The 19,848-nt window shown below is 38.6% G+C and overlaps 1 protein-coding gene across 5 annotated transcripts in view; it reads right to left on the reverse strand.

Moving 5' to 3' along the window:
* Positions 1-19,848, reverse strand: part of CTNND2 (catenin delta 2) — a 636,240-nt gene that overhangs the window by 496,088 nt on the left and 120,304 nt on the right. For all 5 annotated transcript variants that reach the window (XM_071553703.1, XM_071553697.1, XM_071553698.1 and 2 more), the window contains exon 2: positions 19,526-19,659. In XM_071553703.1, coding sequence (XP_071409804.1) covers positions 19,526-19,659 — 134 coding nt within the window. The remainder of the gene's footprint in view (positions 1-19,525; positions 19,660-19,848) is intronic.

The following is a 19,848-nucleotide window of genomic DNA, read 5'->3' on the forward strand; positions in this document are numbered from 1 at the left end:
CGTCCGTCATACTCGAGTGATGCCCAGTGCAGAATATCAAACACACCACCGCCTTGTGTGCTGCAAATTTAACCTCCACTTCAAGCCCAAACCTAAGAGAGGCGGCATTCCAAAGAGGAGGCTCCAAGTCAGCAATCTTCAAACAGCCACAGTGAGAGACAGCTTCCTGGGAAACCTTCAAACTAGACTTAAAGATAATCCCATAGATCCCTCTCCTGAAGCGCTTTGGCAACACATTAAAAGTTGCATCCTGCAGTCCTCTGAAGAGTCCCTAGGGTTCTCCTCCAAGAAAAACAAAGACTGGTTTGATGAGAACAATCAAGAGATTCAGAAATTGCTGAAGAAGAAGAGAACTGCTCAGCCATCTTGCCACATAAAAAAAAGCTGCCTTTCGTCTTGCATGCAGTAAGCTCCAACAGAAACTTCGAGACATCCAGAACAAATGGTGGCTCGACCTAGCAGAAAAGACACAACTATGTGCAGATTTGGGTGACCAAAGAGGATTCTATGAGGCCCTGAAAGCAGCGTACGGACCCACACACCAGGTTCAAAGCCCCCTATTCAGTGCAGATGGTCAACTGCTTCTAACAGATAAAACCTCCATCTTGAACCGATGGTCTGAGCACTTTCAGACTCTCTTTAGTGCCAACCGTGTAGTCCAAGGCTCAGCAATTCAGCACATTACACAACAACTGGTGAAACATGAATTGGATGCAGTCCCTACTATGGGAGAGATACTCAAGGCCATACAACAGGTGAAAACTGGCAAGGCAGCTGGGGTTGATGGAATTCCACCTGAAATCTGGAAGCATGGAGGTCAAGCACTCCATGCCAAATTCCATGAGCTTGTTGTGCGTTGCTGGGAACAAGGGGAACTACCACCACATCTCAGTGACGCAGTCATCATCACCCTGTACAAGAAGAAAGGAGAAAAATCAGACTGCTCAAATTACCGAGGTATTACTTTGCTCTCCATTGCTGGTAAAATCCTTGCAAGAATACTTCTGAACAGATTAGTACCCACTATTGCAGAAGATCTTCTACCTGAAAGCCAGTGTGGTTTCAGAGCCAACAGGACCACCACAGACATGGTGTTTGTTCTCAGACAACTGCAAGAGAAGTGTCGGGAACAGAACAAAGGTCTCTATGTAACCTTCGTTGAGCTCACCAAAGCTTTTGACACTGTGAGCAGAAAAGGCCTGTGGCAGATCTTGGAACGTTTAGGATGTCCCCCCAAGTTCCTCAAAATGATCATCCTGCTACATGAGGATCAACGTGGACAAGTCAGATATGGTGATGCACTTTCTGAGCCCTTTCCAATAACCAATGGTGAGAAACAAGGTTGCGTTCTTGCACCAACTCTATTCACAATCTTCTTCAGCATGATGCTCCAAAGAGCAACAGCAGACCTCGATGAAGAAAATGGCATCTACATCTGATATCGTACCGATGGAAGCCTATTCAACCTAAGGCGACTGAAGGCCCACACCAAGACCCTGAATCACCTTGTCCGTGAGCTGCTTTTTGCTGATGATGCCGCCCTCGTTGCTCACACAGAAGCAGCTCTGCAGCGCTTCACATCCTGCTTTGCAGAGGCTGCTGAGCTTTTTGGGCTGGAAGTCAGCCTGAAGAAGACGGAAGTTCTCTACCAACCTGCACCTCAACAAGTCTTCCATCATCCTCACATCACCATAGGCAATTCCGAGCTTAAGTCAGTCCAGCAGTTCACCTATCTGGGAAGGATCATTTCCTCAGACGGTAAGATTGACAAAGAGAGACAACAGGCTAGCAAAGGCATACAGAGCCTTCGGAAAACTCCATAAAAGAGTCTGGTCCAATAAACACATGAAGAAAAGTACAAAGATTAGTGTCTACAGAGCCATTGTACTGTCTACTCTTTTATATGGGTCTGAATCCTGGGTCATCTACCGCCACCACCTGCGGCTTCTCAAACGCTTCCATCAGCGCTGCCTCCGTTCAATCCTAAACATCCACCGGTCTGATTACGTGACCAATGTGTCTGTTCTTGAACCGGCAGGGGTCACCAGTATCGAGGCCATGCTGATGAGAACGCAGCTGCGCTGGGCAGGGCACGTCTCCAGGATGGAGGATCACCGCCTTCCAAAGATTGTGCTCTATGGTGAACTCGCCACCGGCTGCCGCAAGAGAGGAGCCCCGAAGAAGAGATACAAGGACTCCCTGAAACAACACCTCAGCCTTGGCCATATTGACTGCCACCAATGGTCCACTCTGGCCTCCAATCAGGATTCATGGAGACACACCATTCACGACGCTGCTCCTTCCTTTGAGAATGCACGGAGAGTCAGTCTTGAGGAGAAAAGACAACGCAGAAAGAACCGTTCCTTGCCAATGTCACCTAGGGAGACGTTCCGCTGTGCCTTTTGTGACCAGATCTGCCTATCCCATATCGACCTTTTTAGCCACCAGTACGCTTGCAGCAAGTGTGGGTAGTGCCCTTCTCAAATCTTCGTTCGTGAAGCCTGGCCGTGATGATGATAGCTATGTTCATAGATCTGACAGATTAGTTACTTTCCACAATTATATTTACACAGAAATTGGTTGAAAATTTAACTTCTACCTATTCATATGAATACAGCTGCTTATTCAACAGCTACATTAGTCTGTCTGTTCTCCGCATCCTCTGTGGCAAGGAAGTACCTGAGAAAGGACTTCCCACATACCTAAGTACAGTGACAGTATGCCAGATGAAGAACTGAATAACTCTTTCCTGCACAAGAAATAAGATCATTTCATATTTGTCATAACTAGACAAATAGATGTGCTTTACGATCTCCTTTCATATAATTTCTTTTTATCCTATTAAATTTTCTAAAATCCCTGTGGCTGGAAACCCTTGTACCTTTCATAGCTCAGAAGGCTGTATTCAGTTTGGACCGATAAAGGCATCCCAGCAACCTTGGAGCATGGAGAAAATGAAGTTTAGGCAATTGAATCCCAGGAGACAGCAACATTTCGAGTCTTGCACAAAGGGAACCGTGGAATGAAGAGAGGTCAAGAAGAGACAGGTAGAGCACCAAGCCTCTGTAAGCCATTAAACACATGCTGGGATCTAGAAGCAACTCATTTCATTTATTTTGAAACTACAAGTGCTCAAAACCATGGGAAATTCATATAATCACACGAAGCCAGTTCAGATCTTCCTCAGCATATTAACAAGCTCATTATTAACCCTTCCAGACACTGACTGACTGCCAAGCCACTGAGAGAGAGCTACATGTTTATTATTTATGTTGTTCCGTTACATAAACATGCAGATAAAGAAGTCTTGTTTAGAACAACTTGCTTCTGGAGATTGTGTTAACTTACTCTGAATTGTCAAAGATACTGAAGGTTAAGGTATTCTTATTCAAAAATTGCATGACAGCATCCAGAGGTTCTAGCAATTTGGAAAGGATTTTACTGTGTGGGGGAAAAAATGCTAATGGAGAAAAATAAGCTTTTTACACACTACGCATGTCCCTCCTACAATAAAATACATCACACTAGAGACACAGAACTGAGACACCAACATGGTAAACTCCATAGAAATTTCTGTGCTGCAGAACTACAACTTCATTAGGACTAAAGTTAACTAGTGCAGAAAGGCAAAACCTACTAAAAATACAACACAATGCCAGATGACATCTGTAGCCCAAATCTAGGCAGCACCTTACTCAGAAGAGATACTCACACAAGTGTTAACCAAGAACACTACTGCAAAACTACTTTAAGCAACCAAAATTAAAGAAACTCATTGAAGATAATAAGGCTTTACAAGCATATGAAAATGCAGAACATCAATTTTACTGACAGTGATGCAACAGAAGGAATAGGAGAAAGTAAACTTGAACTGCGAGCAGGCTGTTGTAGAAAATGCTGACAGATTAGACAATATAAGCTGCAACAGGTGTTGCACAAAGCCTAATTTTCACTATTATTATTATTAGTAGTAGTAGTAGTATTAATATTAGTATTAAAATCCTCTTCTGGGCACTGTTCAAATATATTGGAGCCAATAGGGTAACAGCATAAAATTAAAAAAAAATATCCATTAAGAGTAGCACAAAAGCTAAAACTGTACTGACGAACAGCACCTCAGAAAACTATAAGATGTTCACCAAAGGCTCTTAAAGTATAGATTTTTCTTTAAAGTACCGAGCATTTCTTAGGATTTCACCTGTAAGGAAGGAGGGCAGCAACAGTTATTGCTATAAGGCTACTGTATAAATAGTCTGATAAAAGTAGACAGAAACAGGCCACAATCACACCTCTGTTGCCTGAAATTCTCACCTGGCATGTTTACAGTGGAACTTCCTCTAAATAACCCCTAAAAGAACAAGAACAGTGTCTGACTTGAAACAATTAAGTATTTTCACGACAACCACTTCAGTATTACAGTGATAAAAATCAATGTACTATATCCTAAAATCCATCATTGAAACTATTACACTGTGTTTCTCCCTCAGCTCCAGGGAGACCTGAACAAACACCAGGAAGTACTTGTTGAATCTGAGGATTAACGCAAAGAAGAGTCTCCTGCAGAGCTGATCATGCATTCAAAAAGTGTTGATTGTTCTGTGTTCCAGTGAGATCAGGCGGTCACAGACAGCTGCCTTACTGCAGCAACATGAAGTCACTCACTTTCCTTCACTGGGAATAGCTTGCTCTGATTTCAGCCTAATCATTTATATGCTACACACAGCCTATGAAGTGATTAGTTCTCCTGCTGAAGGCCTAACTAACTTGCCTGGCCTTACTCCATGTGACCTGAGGTCCAAGTCAAACAGGGGGATGCAGTGTCTGTGAATTAGCTCTGAATCCTCTGAAGGGAAGGTTTAGTCTTCATGAGATAGGACTCTTTGCCACATGAAAGTGCGTGACATCATTTTCATACCTATTTTACTCTTCTCCTGATATTCTACCTGACACAAGCAACAGACAGAAAAGAAGTGTCCTGTCTCCCTTAGGGACCTATACTGTCTTTCTGTACATACATATACATGCCAACTGTCTGAAACAAAGGCAAATGTTACCATTCTAAATTAAAAAAAAAAGAAAAAGAAAAAAAAAGGCTAAGGGACTGTGAAAAGAATGGATCAGTCACACCGAGTTTGAAAAAAATTATATAAAATCTGAATGTGAGGCTACGTTTACACTTCCGTATCAAGAAAACACCATACATATTTTTTCATTTTCACATGTTTCTCTCTTGCAAATACTCGGGTTCAGTAGAGTTTAAGAAGTAACAACTTGATCTCTAAAACCCGCTGAAAAGATAGATGACATCTGCAAGGGGGAAAAAAACCTACATCTTGCCAAAATTTTCCAATATTCCAGTCCATGTTAGCTCATTTCCCCCTTCATCAACCAGTTCTGTTTGCTGATCTATTTCTTTGCTTACCACTTAACATAAACATTGAAAAGTAATGAGATTATTCTTCAATAATCATCTATCCTCAGTCTCTAACATATTTTTAAAGCATTAAAAGGTATGTAATCACAATGAGAGAAATGATAAGCCACACTATCCCCCCTCAAATGATATTTTCCATGGTCTACATAAAAAGGTTTAAATTGTAATTTCAGTGCAATTGTACATAATTATAGAATCATTACAGAACCACAGAAACTTCAGCTGGAAGTGACTTAGTCTCACCTCCCACTAAAAATATGATTACTTCCAACACCAGATCAGGATTTATGTAGTTGACTCTCAGATCACACTCACAGACTTTCTGGTCACCTCTTGCATTCCTACAGTATCCTTTTCATGAAAAAAAAAGTCCCTGTGCCCATTCTGAACTTCCCAAGCTACAATTTGTGGCTATTGCCCCCTGCTAAATTATATAGCACAACTGAGAAAAGTTTGGTGCCATCCTCTTTTTCACTCCTTTGGATGTTATTGCAGGCTAACCTAAGGTCACACCCTTAGCCTCCTCATCACCTGGCCCAGGTTGTCTAGAAACCCCAGCTTCCTAAGTTCTCCCACCACATCATGTGGTCTAGGCCTCTGACCAGTTTAGTATCCCCTCACTGGATTAATTCCAGTTTCTCAACATCCTCTCTGTATTGTGGATTACCAAAATGACACACAGTTGTCCAAGAAGCAGCTATATCAGCTCCAAATAAGGGTGGTAACAGCTTCCTTCACTCTGCTAGTCATGTTCTCCCTTCCTTCTAATGCAGCCCAGTACACAGATAGTTTTGTCTGCAGTGAAAGCACACTGCTGGCTCCTATTCTGTTTTACATTCTTAATGATCATAGGTCCTTTTCAGCAGGGCTGTGACCCAGCTAGGTGTTTCCCATCCACAGTGTTACTGCATCTCAGATGCAGAATTTCCATCTGCTCTTTTTTAAATACATGAGTTTCCTATTGGCTGAGCCCTTAGTTCATTCAAGGTCTCAGGCTGATTCAAGACTGAAGCTCAATTTGGCTTTCCAAGCATCACCCTAATTTAGTCTCATTCATAAATTTGCTGAGGGAGCATTCTGTTCAGTTCTGTCACCCAAGACACTGCAGAATTGAATAGCAGGAGTACAGGAACCAACCCCTGTGGTATTTTCAGCCTGCTCAATATCCAGTCCATGCTTCCTCAGCTTACTGTTGACAACAGTGTGGGAAAGAAGTCTTAATAAACTTAGTTATACCAGTCCTCTCATTCACAGTCAAACCTTTAATCCTGGAAGAAAACCAGATTAGCAAAACGCCAACTGTGCTTCAGAAACCTGTGTTGACTCCTGCTATTCACGTGTCTAGAAAAAAGTGCCAAGACAATGTGTTCCCTGACCTTTCTGGAGACTGACACTGACCTGACACAGCCTGTACATCCCTGTCCTGTTCCCCTTAGTTTCACAAAGACTGGTATAAGGTTATTCGCCTTCTAGTTCCCCGGACTTTCCTCCATTACCATGTTCTGCTTTGTAATCCTATTACCTCAATGAGCTCATGTCAATCTTGGCATAGACCTCAAAAAAGATGAATACATCCATTTTCTCTAAACAGTCCTTAACCTGTGTCTCTTCCACGTTGCTGTCCCTTGTCTGGGAACAGCTGAAAAAACACAGAAAAATTCTGCCTTTTCTATGTTGTCCAACATGAGATTGCCTCCAGCATTCACCTATGGACCCACGTTTCCCTGAGTTCCTTTAGAAAAATACTTACTGAATCCTTTCCTGTTATTTTAAATAGCCAAGTTCAGCTACAAATAAGCTTTGGCCTTCCTGATTTCAATTTCTTCCTCCAGAAATAATGAAGGAGAAATTAAAGTTACTACATGAAGCACTACAGCAGAATAGCATTCAACACAAAGATCAGAACGTTCCTAAGGTTAGAAATCAAATTCTATATCCTTTGAAGGAAAGGTGTAGGCTTTTTATTTGCTGACATAAGGCATCACGTGTTGAATCTTTCATCCAGCAGGAAATGCAGATGAAAAACTTCTCAAAAGTCTCATGAAACTTTGCAGAATAAGAAATCAGAACGGATGAGTTTTTCCTGCTGTACAGTAACTACTCTGGAAAACAAACAATAAAAGCATTCAGCTGATGATTAACTTTTTAATTCATTTATTACTGTGAATGGAATTGAAGTAAGCTTTCCTATACTATGCTTTTCAGTAATGAACTGAAAGATTTTTAAATTTGCATAGCATTTTATTATCTAAACCAATTAATCTTAAACTCCAGGGAAAAAAGGCTGCGTTATGCCACAACTGCAAGGACACACTGATGCCATCATTTGATGAGTCTTTCAAGTACATACCTAGAAAACAAATGCTAAGTGGAAACACAATCAGAAAGGACTATGTCAAGAATATTCAAATTAAAAACATAATTATTTTGAGTAACTTGTGAATTTTGTCACTGTTAAAAAAATCTTTTTCAATGTTAGCCTGAAGATTCACACTTTTTTAAAGTTAGTCCGTTCGTCCCTCACTACAATCACTGATGAGAGTTTGAACAACTCCTATGCCTATTTTTCCATTTTCAAGTAATGAAGATCATTAATACTGATTAGGAATAAAAAAAGTCAATAAAAAACTCCCAACATTCAATCCTAAGTGTCACAAAACAGACATGTTCACAAATATCTAAAATACTGACCAATAGAGATACAAACTAGTATTATTTTATTAAAAGACTTTACTTCTCTGTGTACATACATGTGCAGTGCTACAAAAGGACCCATTGACTGTATTCGCACAGGCATGAACTCTGCAAACAGTGCAGGTAACATCAATAATTCCCACGCAGATTAACAAACAAGACTTATGAAACTACAAAATATCCTTTTCTTTTCAATATTCTACCCAATGAACCAGAAGAACATTATCACCTGTTATCATACAACACCCCCACCTCAGGGAAGGCTTGTGAGAGAAGGTGCACATGCTATTAGAGAAACTAATGGTGAAAAAATTAAAATGGTAAACACTGAAGTGAATAAGTTAGACCCACAGAAAAGCTTGCATATTTTTTCCCTTTAACAGTTAGCCTCATAAAGCATATTAACTATGCCTATAAATCTTGCATTATAACTACAGATTAACAGCCTACCTCATTAAATAAAAGGCAACAAAAAAAATATCAAAGGACACTATATATCATGCAGATTTAGTGTAAGAAACCATAAAGTAGCTCTTTACACGACCACAGATAAAGTGAGAGGGAGTAGACGCATTTGTCAACACAAGAAAATCAGAAGCTAAACTGTGTGGTGGGGGAAGATGAGAAGAGTAAGCTTCACATGGATCTCACCTGGGATGAAAAAGATGAAAAGAGGAGGGAAAACACTGATTTCTGTTCAGACTAAACTGATGACAACCAGACAGACCAGATTTCTTTAAATCCTTTCATTCCTAATGCATAAAGGAGTGCAATTAGGTTATGACCTTTGCAAACTCAAGTGCACTGTAACTACCTGACAGTGGCATTGCACTCTCTCACACACACACTGAAACGACCAACGTGATTTTAAGTACTGGACAATTTCTCATGTCAAATAAGGGAACACAGCTGCAAATCACCCACACACCACTGCCACAAAAGTACTTCTCATTTATTTTTATTTTTTTTACACATTTGTGGAATAAACTGTAGTTTACTTTTCTAAAATTAAAAGCACTTAGTGGACTTACCATCAGCCTTTAAATATTCATGTATTACTAAAGGAAAAAGTATGTCTTTTTAAGTCATTAGCTTAGCTCTTCTGCATTTTGGTAGGAATCACTGTGGCATATGCTATCAATTAATTTATATTTCTGTGTCTGACAGTGAATCTGGCAGGTAATAGTACAGCAACAGCAGCAATACTCATTCAGAATCAGCAAACAGGCACTGCATCAAACCTCAGTTTGAGTGGCTATCAAATTTGTTATGGACAACTGTTCATGTTCTACAGTCCATCATGTAACCTCAGCATGACCAACCTCTAAAGGGGATGCTGGTGTTGCATGTAGGCTGTGGGGTGCTTACAAATCTTTACAGACTGAAGCAGGGGGAAGTCACTGTTATGTGACCTTTTACATTGCTTTTCAACCCTAATACACATCACAGTGGTACACCCAGTACTTTCAGAGACAGCTATTTACCCAGGGTTGTACCCAGTTTTGCAATACATTTGCTGTGCACACAGAAAGGGCATAGGAAGAAACTACACAGCTAATTTGATCTCAAAAATTACTGCTTCTATAAGCCTTTAAAGATTACTGCAGAATGTGAAAGCAGGAAGTAAGGTTGGACTACTTTAACAGCTGCAGCATCATTTATAGTGGTCAAAGGTTTCAGAAAGGTGCCAATGCATGTGTTGCAGACAGAGCTGCACCCAACTGCCTTCCTGTGGTTGAAGCCATACAGAAAACACAACCTATACCAAATTTTTCCATGCCTGAAAATCTTTAGCCAGTAGAACAACACCTTGGAGTTGTACCAGGGGGCTACCTTTCTTTGTGATAAGAATGCATACTGATTGATTGGTCCCCACCACCATTTGTGGTAAACTAACAAAAAACTAATCCACAGAGTCATCTCTTTTCACAGCACAGGCCACTGAGAACATATAGTAAGAGAAACAGTATCTTCTATTTTCTGTGAACTGGAACAAACAGAACAGGTTTTTATGTGCAAGTTTTAAAAACTAAAATATAAAAGGGATCATTTAAGAGTCCACTTTACTCTTGTAAACAAAACTAATAACCCTGTATTAATTCAAAATTACTAAATCCTACAATATCACAGTTTTGAAGATATCAATCCATTAAAAATTATTATGCTATTGGCTGACAGAAGAATGCCGTAGATATTCCATCATCAAAGCTAGTGCAAAATTGAGAATTTTCAAGTGAATCTGCTGACTTATTATGAAGAATCAGGCCTATTTATAGCATCAGATGTACTTACCCTCAAGAGGTCTGTCAACAAAAGCTTCAAATAATGACCTAGATTGACAATGAGGCAAACAAAGACGGGTCTAACTATGTACAGGAAAAATAAAAAGAGAAAAACCCACTAATCTTCAACTACTTTGAAAGAGGAAAATAGTATTTTCCAAGGGTACCAGTTGTAAAACCCAAACCACAGAGGTACTTCAGAAAATAACAATACATTAAAAATACAAACAGGATTTTAAAAAGATGTGTTACTCTGCTGGAATCAGACAGATGGTGAAAAAAACATTTACCAGTTTCAAGGCAACATACAAAACAATTCTTAAATCTACCTATCTACACTAAGACATCGAAGATTATGAAATACATACAAGTGAACAGATAAAGTCAGATTTTTTTTCACTATGCCTTTTTATTTTTTCATTTTTCACTGAAAAAAATTGTTGAAAATTGCCTAGCTATGTGAACATAAACTAAAAGACTTCCCAGATGAAGAGGCTAGTAATGGTATACAAAAGGCTCAATTTAAATCTTATTTACACAGTCAGGCACATAATTGCACTGTGTTAAGGTTGGGGGAGATGGATAATTGTGACCATGGGATAACACTGCAACACAAATTGCAGGTTATAGTGATGGAATACCACACTAAGCTGCAAAATGTCATTCTGGATTACTCAGATCACTTTGTTGAGGGCGCTATATATCAAAGGAAGGAAAGTTCCATACAGACAGGTACTAGCAATGCATAAGATATGGGACTGTCTGAAAAATGTCAAGAATAATGCTTTTTGAGTGCTCCAGAAAAAACAAATGTGGTAACTAAAGGAACAGAGATGAAATTTGAGAAGTACAGCTCACATTTTGAAGCAACTCAGGAAACAGACTACATGCTACAAAGTTGTTACAATCAAGAGTAAGGAAACTGAGCCAATACTAATAGAAACAGAAGTATTACTCCATATGCTGTCAAGTAGGAAAGGAGCGGCAGGTGTTTACCTGCAATAGTTGGTGTCACAAGGTAATATTAGCCATAAAGGTAAATTTTGCACACAAGAAAACAAGATTTCATATCATGTGATATACAATAATGGCACAAAGGGCTGCAACAGATCAAAGATAACCCCACCCCATACAGCCCCTTACACATTCACAAGGAAGGAATGCTTTAAAGAGATAAATAGAGGTTACATAACCTGAAGGCTCAGTGGAGAATAATGACATGATTGATCACAACTGTTGAAAAGGAAGCCAAACTCATCTCCCTGCCAAGGGAAACCCAAAGGTGCCTTTGTTTTAGATAAACCGACTACATCAGCAAAGTGTTTCTACCCTTTTACCTCACTGCCTGTCCCTGAATGGAAATAATACAGATCCACAGCAGAACAAAACCAGTTTTAGGGGTTAAGTTAGTTTTAGCTAGTTTTACCTGCTGGTTGAAATAGCATAACTTCTATATGTACTGGAGCTGCTTATAAATTACAATTCAATAAATCTAATCAATGTATATTTTACTCATATAACTGCAATAGGTATTTAGATTATTGTTTTATGCATTTCTGCAGAGCCCAATCATGCCCTCAGCAAGTGACTTTCCCTATTGTGATTCCACCTGCAATGAAGTCACAATGCAACAGTGTTGTAATTTGGGATTATTATGTAAATTATCTTCCCTGCCACTTAACTGCCCAGGCCAGCGGTTAACAAAAGAAGCAGTTAACTGTTGATCGCTTGGGTGGGGGCAGGTTTGTCTTTTTTTTTATTTTTGGATATTCTTCCCAGTCTTGGCTCGGCGGAACGCGGGAGTGGGGGCTCGAAGGAGGCAGGCTGCCCTGCTGGTTACTGCTGGGGTTTTCCTGGCTGTCTCGCTGCTGTCTACCCCGGTCTACTTTTCGTGCCGCGCTGCTGCTGCTGCCTGCCTTGGATTTGCTTCTGGTTGCTCGTACCTTTCTGCTTCTTGGACGGGGAACACAGGGGGAAGAGACTGAGTCCATCTGAAAGCCCACTGCTCGTCTGTCTCGCTGGAGAGGGACTGAAACTCACTCTGCAGCCAGCCAGGCTGTGACATGGACACTTAAGTATAACCTTTCCTCCCGGAGGAAAACCTGCTGGGTTTTGTTGTTGTTTTGGTTTTTTTTCTTTCTCTTGTGGTGTTGGGGAAGTGGGTTGCACTAGTCTGTTTACATATGTATATATATATATATATAGCAGTTATCCTTCTTGTATTAAAATTCCTTTTCTTAAATTTGATAAAGAGTGGTGTGATTATCGTGGAGGAGGCCCCTCCCCTGCTTGTGGGTAAAACATTTTGGTTTTTTCCCCTCAAACCGAGACAAACAGCAAAGACTCCAGGCAAGTGGATAGATGGGATACACCTCCTGGGAGACCACTCCCCAGCAGCTGCTGGCCTTGAGCCCCAGGCACTCAGGACAGCTCACTCTATTGGACTCACAGAGGGATGGAGGAAGGAAGAAGGTCCCCACTGGGGAGCTGGCAGGATAGCTTCACTTGAATTATATAGAGCACTTAATGAAACAAGCAATAGCACAGCTTTGTATCAAGTTTGTAAGACCTCAGGACTGAGTCTTACCAGGCTTTCTCCATCTGAACGTTCCTTGATCTGCCTGCAGCTTTGTTTTACTTGGTTTAGCTGTAACAACAACATTGGTAATGGGCAGGTGCCTATGGCTCATTTGTTACAACGTGATAGATCAGACAGAAGTATCAAGCAGTCACTCCCTGCAGAGCAAAGTATTTAATGTCACTGACATGATGAGATAGAGGCCTGTCATGACAGCAGTAACGTTCAAGAGAAAAGGCAGACTAGCATAGTACAGGAATGAAGGGAAAGTGCTGGTGCACCAACTTGGCCATGGAGACCCCACAGCTATAAGTAACTCCTTCAGGCCAAAATGGGGAGAATACATGTGGCTAAACCCAATGAAAAAAAACCCAAAACAACCAAACCCACAAAATCCAAACTAAACAAATAAAAAAACACCAACAAAAGAAAAAAAATCGACACCCCCCCTCCAACAAACAGAAGAGATCTGAAGAGAACTGTGGCCTTTTGCTGACTTCAACAAACACATTGCTTTCTGGTAACTTGGGGTTGCTCACAATCATGACACAGCTTATTCTAGATAATGAGCTACACATTTATATTGTGTCAGTTGTATGGTGCAACTGGTCTTCTCCACTAATTGTAATTTCTATTCAATTGTGATTTGAATGCATTGTTCTGTCACTGTGCTAAGTTTTCAAAATTATATAAAAGGAACAAAATATGCTGAAAAAAATGACAAAAATTAAATGTCCTTGAAAACTCCCTTTCAAAATGGAAGGTGTAAGAGCAAACTGCATGAAAAGTACTGGTAAGAGAACTTAAAGGAAAAGGGTCACTATGAAATATGAAAAGTGCTTTTAGTGTTTTACTTTAATTTCCAGAGAAGATGAAAGAAATAAAAACAATCATTACCTGAAGTGTTCACAGTTTGGTCTTTAACCAACACTTTATTTCCTCTGCAGAGCTGGTATGCTGGTTTTGAAAGCCATGGAACTCAAAGTCTCACACATCTTCTATGCAAATGAAAATTACTATTGATAGATATTGCTTAATTCCAGAATAGGAAAAGTACTGAAAACAGATTAGATAGCTAAGTCTCACAAACATAAAGACTGTGACCTGCTTTTAAACATGGAAGAGGGGCCGAGTTGGGGAAGAAACACCCAAAACCTCCACTCCACTGTACATTTATATTGGTATGTTATGTTTGACTTTTTGAATAATTCCAAATCCTACATAAAAGTTGACTAAGCTGCTGTACACATATACTTCAAGCCATGAGTTGTGCTAAAAAGCCCAATATCTGAGAACAAGTTGGCACATTGATCCAACTGCCCAACAGTAAAAAAAGCAAGCACTACACTTGACCTTCCCTAACACAAATCTTTCACCTGATCCTTTCATATTTTCAACTCACTCAGCTCCCCAACAGCATTCCTCATGTGGCGTATAAGAGCATGTTTTTCACTACAACAGAGGGAGATGCATCAGTACAGGAAAAGGCACAACTTGGCCAGCCTCTTCTAAGTATTTTAAGCTCAGCTAGATCACCCTCTAAAGTGACTTCAAGGTGAAATCGAGACCCTCTTCCACTACTCTGCTTGAAAGGGTTGGGTTTAGGAGTGAAAGCATCTTATGTTTTAAAAAGTCCCAAGGAATAATGTCAGAGAGAAAGTAATCAATGACCTTTAGAAGTTATAACTGTAGTATGTTGCAATGTTAGAAATTTAATATATTAAAATTTAAATTCCACTGACTATGAGATCAGTATTATTACTTTCATAGGGTATCTTTATTCCAAGTTTGAAATTCTTCCACTAATGGTAAAAAAATAAGGCAGAAATGCTTGTGGATCATGAAAAGTGTGTTCATATACTGCCTGCATGATAAGAAAGGATATTTTGCCTTTCTTTGTAATGGCCTTTATTAATGCTTTAAATTAGCATTAGACTGAGCTGTCACTAAGTGGCACTCTATCCAGCTTCTGTGAAATTCTTGGCTTTGAAATACTAATTTTTCAATATTACTTTAAGTCAGAATAGCATCATATTTAACTCTAATTTTATTCCAATAATTAGCATTTTCTTCCCTCTCTTCAAAAATGGTTTTGCTGGGAGGATATATTCCCTCAATACTCTTCTATCAGACTAAATCTTCACAGAAGCTCGTTTCAAACAATCCCCAAAATACATACTTTGGGTTATCACAACATTCTTATAATTGAAGTAATTTTTAGTCTCTTCATACTGCATCTACTATGGCTACTGCACCTCTGGCATGACTTAAAAGACACAGGTCTCTGAAAAGGCATTACTTGTCTAGGTCTCTATTCTTGGTAACTGCTGTTTCCTGAGAAGCACAACATGAATACACTGTCCCAAAGAACCCCGTGAAACCAGTCCCAGACTAAACCACGAACTTGAGAATCCCACAGAGCAGAGTGTGCAGTAAGTGTATTAAATGATTTCCTTCTTCACCAGCCACTGTGATGGCACTCTTGAAAACTTCTCCACTCAACTTGCCATTTCCAGTAGTGGAATTGTACATCTCAAAAGCAATATCCATCAACTTGAGGATGTACCTGGGAAGCACTGGCTGAACTCCAAAGCTTCCTATTTCAATAATGTGTTGGTCCATTCAGCAACTTAGAAGCATGGTATCCACTGCATAGACTTGTGCTACTTAAAGCATACGGCCAAGTCTAGTTCTTGTCTAAAATCAATATATTAATGAAAACAGAAGAGGAATATCTCTCAGGAATATTTTAAAACCTAATTGGAAACAAGGGAGTTCTAGGACTAAGGAAGTGAATATATTGACATGCTACTGAGAAAGGTTATGAAAAAAAAATATGTATTGATTGAATATAATTAGCAGAGGTTTGAAATAGAGCCGTTAAAACTTTTAAAGACAGAAATAGAGCCTGCTGTTTGAGGGGAAGCAAGACATGAATATATCATAATTGAACCTATTTAGAAAACCTGCTGGATACCTAATGTTACTAATTACTCGTTCCTATAAAGCAAGAATGGCATTTTATTTTGGTGAATATCACATATTATATTATATAATATATACATATTATATGTATATATATAAAACATATATCACATATATATATGGCATATATTAAATTAGGCATTATTTATATTATATATATTATATTATACTATTTATATAATTATTTATATTACATAAAGACACAACGAAAAGAGTTTGACAGGGCACATAAAAAGCAAATCAATCTTCCAACTTCTACAGCCATTTCCATCTGCAGTTTTACTTACATGTATAAATGTGCGTGGCATAGATAACTCTGCTTCCAAAGAGTACTAACACCTAATTAAATCAGATATATTATCCTTATTTAATACTGACATGCAGTACAACTCTTAGTAATTATTGCCCTGTATGTGATTTTTAGTGTTGTTTCAAGTCACAATCTTTTTCTGGAGAGGGAGAAACAAAACAGTCAACTGGAAACAGGTATCTTTATTGGAAATAGGTATAAATAAAAAGGATTTGAAAGAAATATTAAACGTTGCACAACCTGTTCTATGCATAAGTTTTCTGAAAGGGAGAGCTATTCTCTGAAACAGGTCACTACTAAGATGGTAAAGAAATCTAGACTCACAAAGAACCTAAACCAAATGTATGATACAATTCATGTGTTGAACATATCTATCTATACTTCAAGATGGATTTCACTCTATGGAAATCAATTTATCTCATGTTTTCCAAGTGTTTTTATTTAAAAAAAAAATCTGCCAAAACAAGCCTCTGCTAGGTCATTACAATCCTCCTTAGCTTCCAAGGGAATAGTTTCTGTATGCCAAGAACCAAAGCACGGTGAACCACACATGTCTGGAGACTTCCAGGAAAAGCATCAGCTTCAATACATATTTACTCAAAAGGCTCCCCAGCAGCTATTTCTACCTTCAAAACAACATCATCAATAGCTCTCTTTCCAGGATTTTTTCTAACAAGTGATCTCAGAAGTCTCTTGCACAGGTGGAAATGAGAAATCAGAAACACATCATTGCTTTTGCAGAAGTAGTTGTACCTCTCACATATGTCTTCATAAATTGGAGTCTTGATACCTCATTTTTTGTTGAAAATTTTTTCCCATATTGACAGATAGAAAAACATATGATAAAGCAGAAACAGAAATAGCCTTATGTTTTCTAAAATCTATGAAGCATTGGGCCAAATGTGTTTGCCAGTATATCACAAGAAAGAAGAAAAATCCTTCTTCATACATTTTATGAAAAAATTATCGAAAACTGAAATTATGTGTTTATTGGTTCAACACTCCTTGATGTTTTCTCTCTGAAGAACTTCATAGTGTCTAAAAAAACCCAACAAACAAACAAAACCAACACCAAACCCACCCCAAAACAATAGCTTTCACAGAAGTTATTAACCATTCCTCTTCATGAGGACTGCTCGAAAACAGCCAAGACAAAGGTCACTGCCTGGTATCTCATGATTTCTTAGACATATGGCATGTGGTTCTGAGCCTCTCTCCAGAAGTGCTTGCTAACTTTAAGAACGTTAGCAGCAGGGATAAAAAATGGGTTCATGTTTGTATCTATCACTTCTCAACTTCATCTCTAAAGTCTGAAACCCAAAAGTGAATCAGCACGCTTGTCCAGAGGTAAAATACAAATAAAACAGATTATACTTTAAAGCAAGAAATTCCACAATTGCATTTCCCAAAATGAACCTACCTCCTCAATAACAAAATACAGGCTTCAATTTCTATTTTAACAGATATCCTCACCTTGAAAAGCACATGGACAAATCTTTTGATCGAGTCACAACAATCATGTGTGTCCCTTTACACTTGACATATTAAGCACATTTTTTTCAACCCAATAAATTTTTTAGACCCAATAAATCTCTTTCTAAAAATAGGACAGCACAGGGATATGTGTTCAAACTAAGCAGAGCAAAGCTTCACATTTTCTGAATAAATCACATAGAAACTTTCAGTAGACCAAATACTTATAATGTTTATTGATACTTCTCTGTGCCTTTCATGTATCCTGCCCTCTTCAAAGACAGGAAACACCTTTTACAGTCATCGGTATCATAAATAACAGTTTACTCTTTGCTATCACTCAAAGACAGTGTTCCAGTTTTTTTATGAGAAGTAACAGATGAAGTTGCCCCAAGTATTCCAAGAGAATTAAAAAATGCAAAAAACCTTTTAAAGCCAAGCATCAGCACAGAGGAAGAAAATGCAACATACTTGATTTATTGAAACATATCTTAATTATGAACTCAGTCATCTTTCTCTTAATTAGCAGTACTTTGGAATAATTGTATCTGTTTGTATTTCTAAAACTCTAGGTATATCTTTGGGTATAGTGAATGGGCACATAGAGCAAAATTACATACCAGACAGTAAAGTAATTAATTCCTTCTTCTAAAAAGCAGGGGGTTACCCATTTGAACAGTCAGATGGTGGCCTTACCCAGGAGTTTTCCAACTGAACATTAAATAACGGAAGTGTGGCAAAACATACAATACTAAGGGGAAAAGAAAAAGCCCAAAAGCAGGTCTGGGGTTTGTTGTGTGTTTTTTTATTATTATTTTACTTTTAAATCTTTACCACAAAACTGGAGTTACAGGGCTTTCCCAGTAGTGAGTGTGGCTGAATATAAATGTGTCATGAAGTCAAATTTACTGAAGTCACCATGTACTCTAAGAAATACATTCAAATAAAACAAAAAATATCAAGTCTCATTTTTGAACTTAGTACAGTCTTCCAACTTCAAGATAGCTCTGACCAGAGATACTTGTCAAGAAAGAAATTTACTTAACACAGCAGCTGTAAAATTCTTGTACCTTGAACCTCAATAATTCAAGAGATTACCTTTTAAACCAGCACTACCTCAGATTAGCTGTCTAGGCTGCTCTTGATGACAATAGAATGCAGAACTCTTTTATCACAGGCTCCTTTTTGCTGTGGTTCACAGGAATCAGTGTTTATATTTTACCGCTTAAAATCTTTTTCATCTAGTGGATTCAGCATTGATTTCCTCTAGTACTCAATGCATTGATTTATGGAGGTGGAAGGTTCATTTGCAAAACATATGACCAGGTATAAACTAGCAATCATCTCAATACCCAGCATCAGGGAAGACCTTCTCCCTGTTCTGTACTGTGATTCACATTCTAACACACATCTTCTACCTATGTGACTTCCCTGTACGCTTTTTCAACATCAGCTAAAGCAGGTATTTTTCTATAAAACAATACAACAACAAGTCATAAATCTCAAGACAAAACTCCATGTCACAACATTTCTTTCTTATACTCCTCTTTTCAGAACAGAAAATAAGACTAACCTTTAACATCAAAAAGAGAATACTAGCATGTAGCAAAAAAACCCATTAACTCAACAGCTATTATTCCAGTGATATTAGATATCATAAGCTGAATTCATGCATTAGTTTATCAAGCTACCAGCTATGAAATCTTTGTAAAAAAACCCTCAGTAAATCATATTATTGTTTCTAGCCTGCAGATGCATCACTTGCATACCTGTTCTTTGACTGAAGCTAGAATGGCAGAGGTTGTCTCAGTTTCAGAGCCATCACCATTGGATGTGTTCAACACAGGGCTAAGGGAACTTGTCTTGTCAGAAGACGAGGGCTGGTCTGGAACAGGCATAGTTTCTGCATTTTATGGAAAAATGACACAATGGATTTGTTATTATAAACATGATACATATCAGAAATCATATATATATAAGAATAATAACAGTCATTTAAGGAAAAATGGTAGAATATGCTTCTGTTCTGTACTATAGAATATATCCCTTAAATTAAACTATTACAAAATTAATTATAAAACAAAATATTAAA

Source organism: Pithys albifrons, chromosome 4 (genome assembly GCF_047495875.1).
Source record: "Pithys albifrons albifrons isolate INPA30051 chromosome 4, PitAlb_v1, whole genome shotgun sequence".
In the NCBI taxonomy this organism is placed as follows: Eukaryota; Metazoa; Chordata; class Aves; order Passeriformes; family Thamnophilidae; genus Pithys; species Pithys albifrons.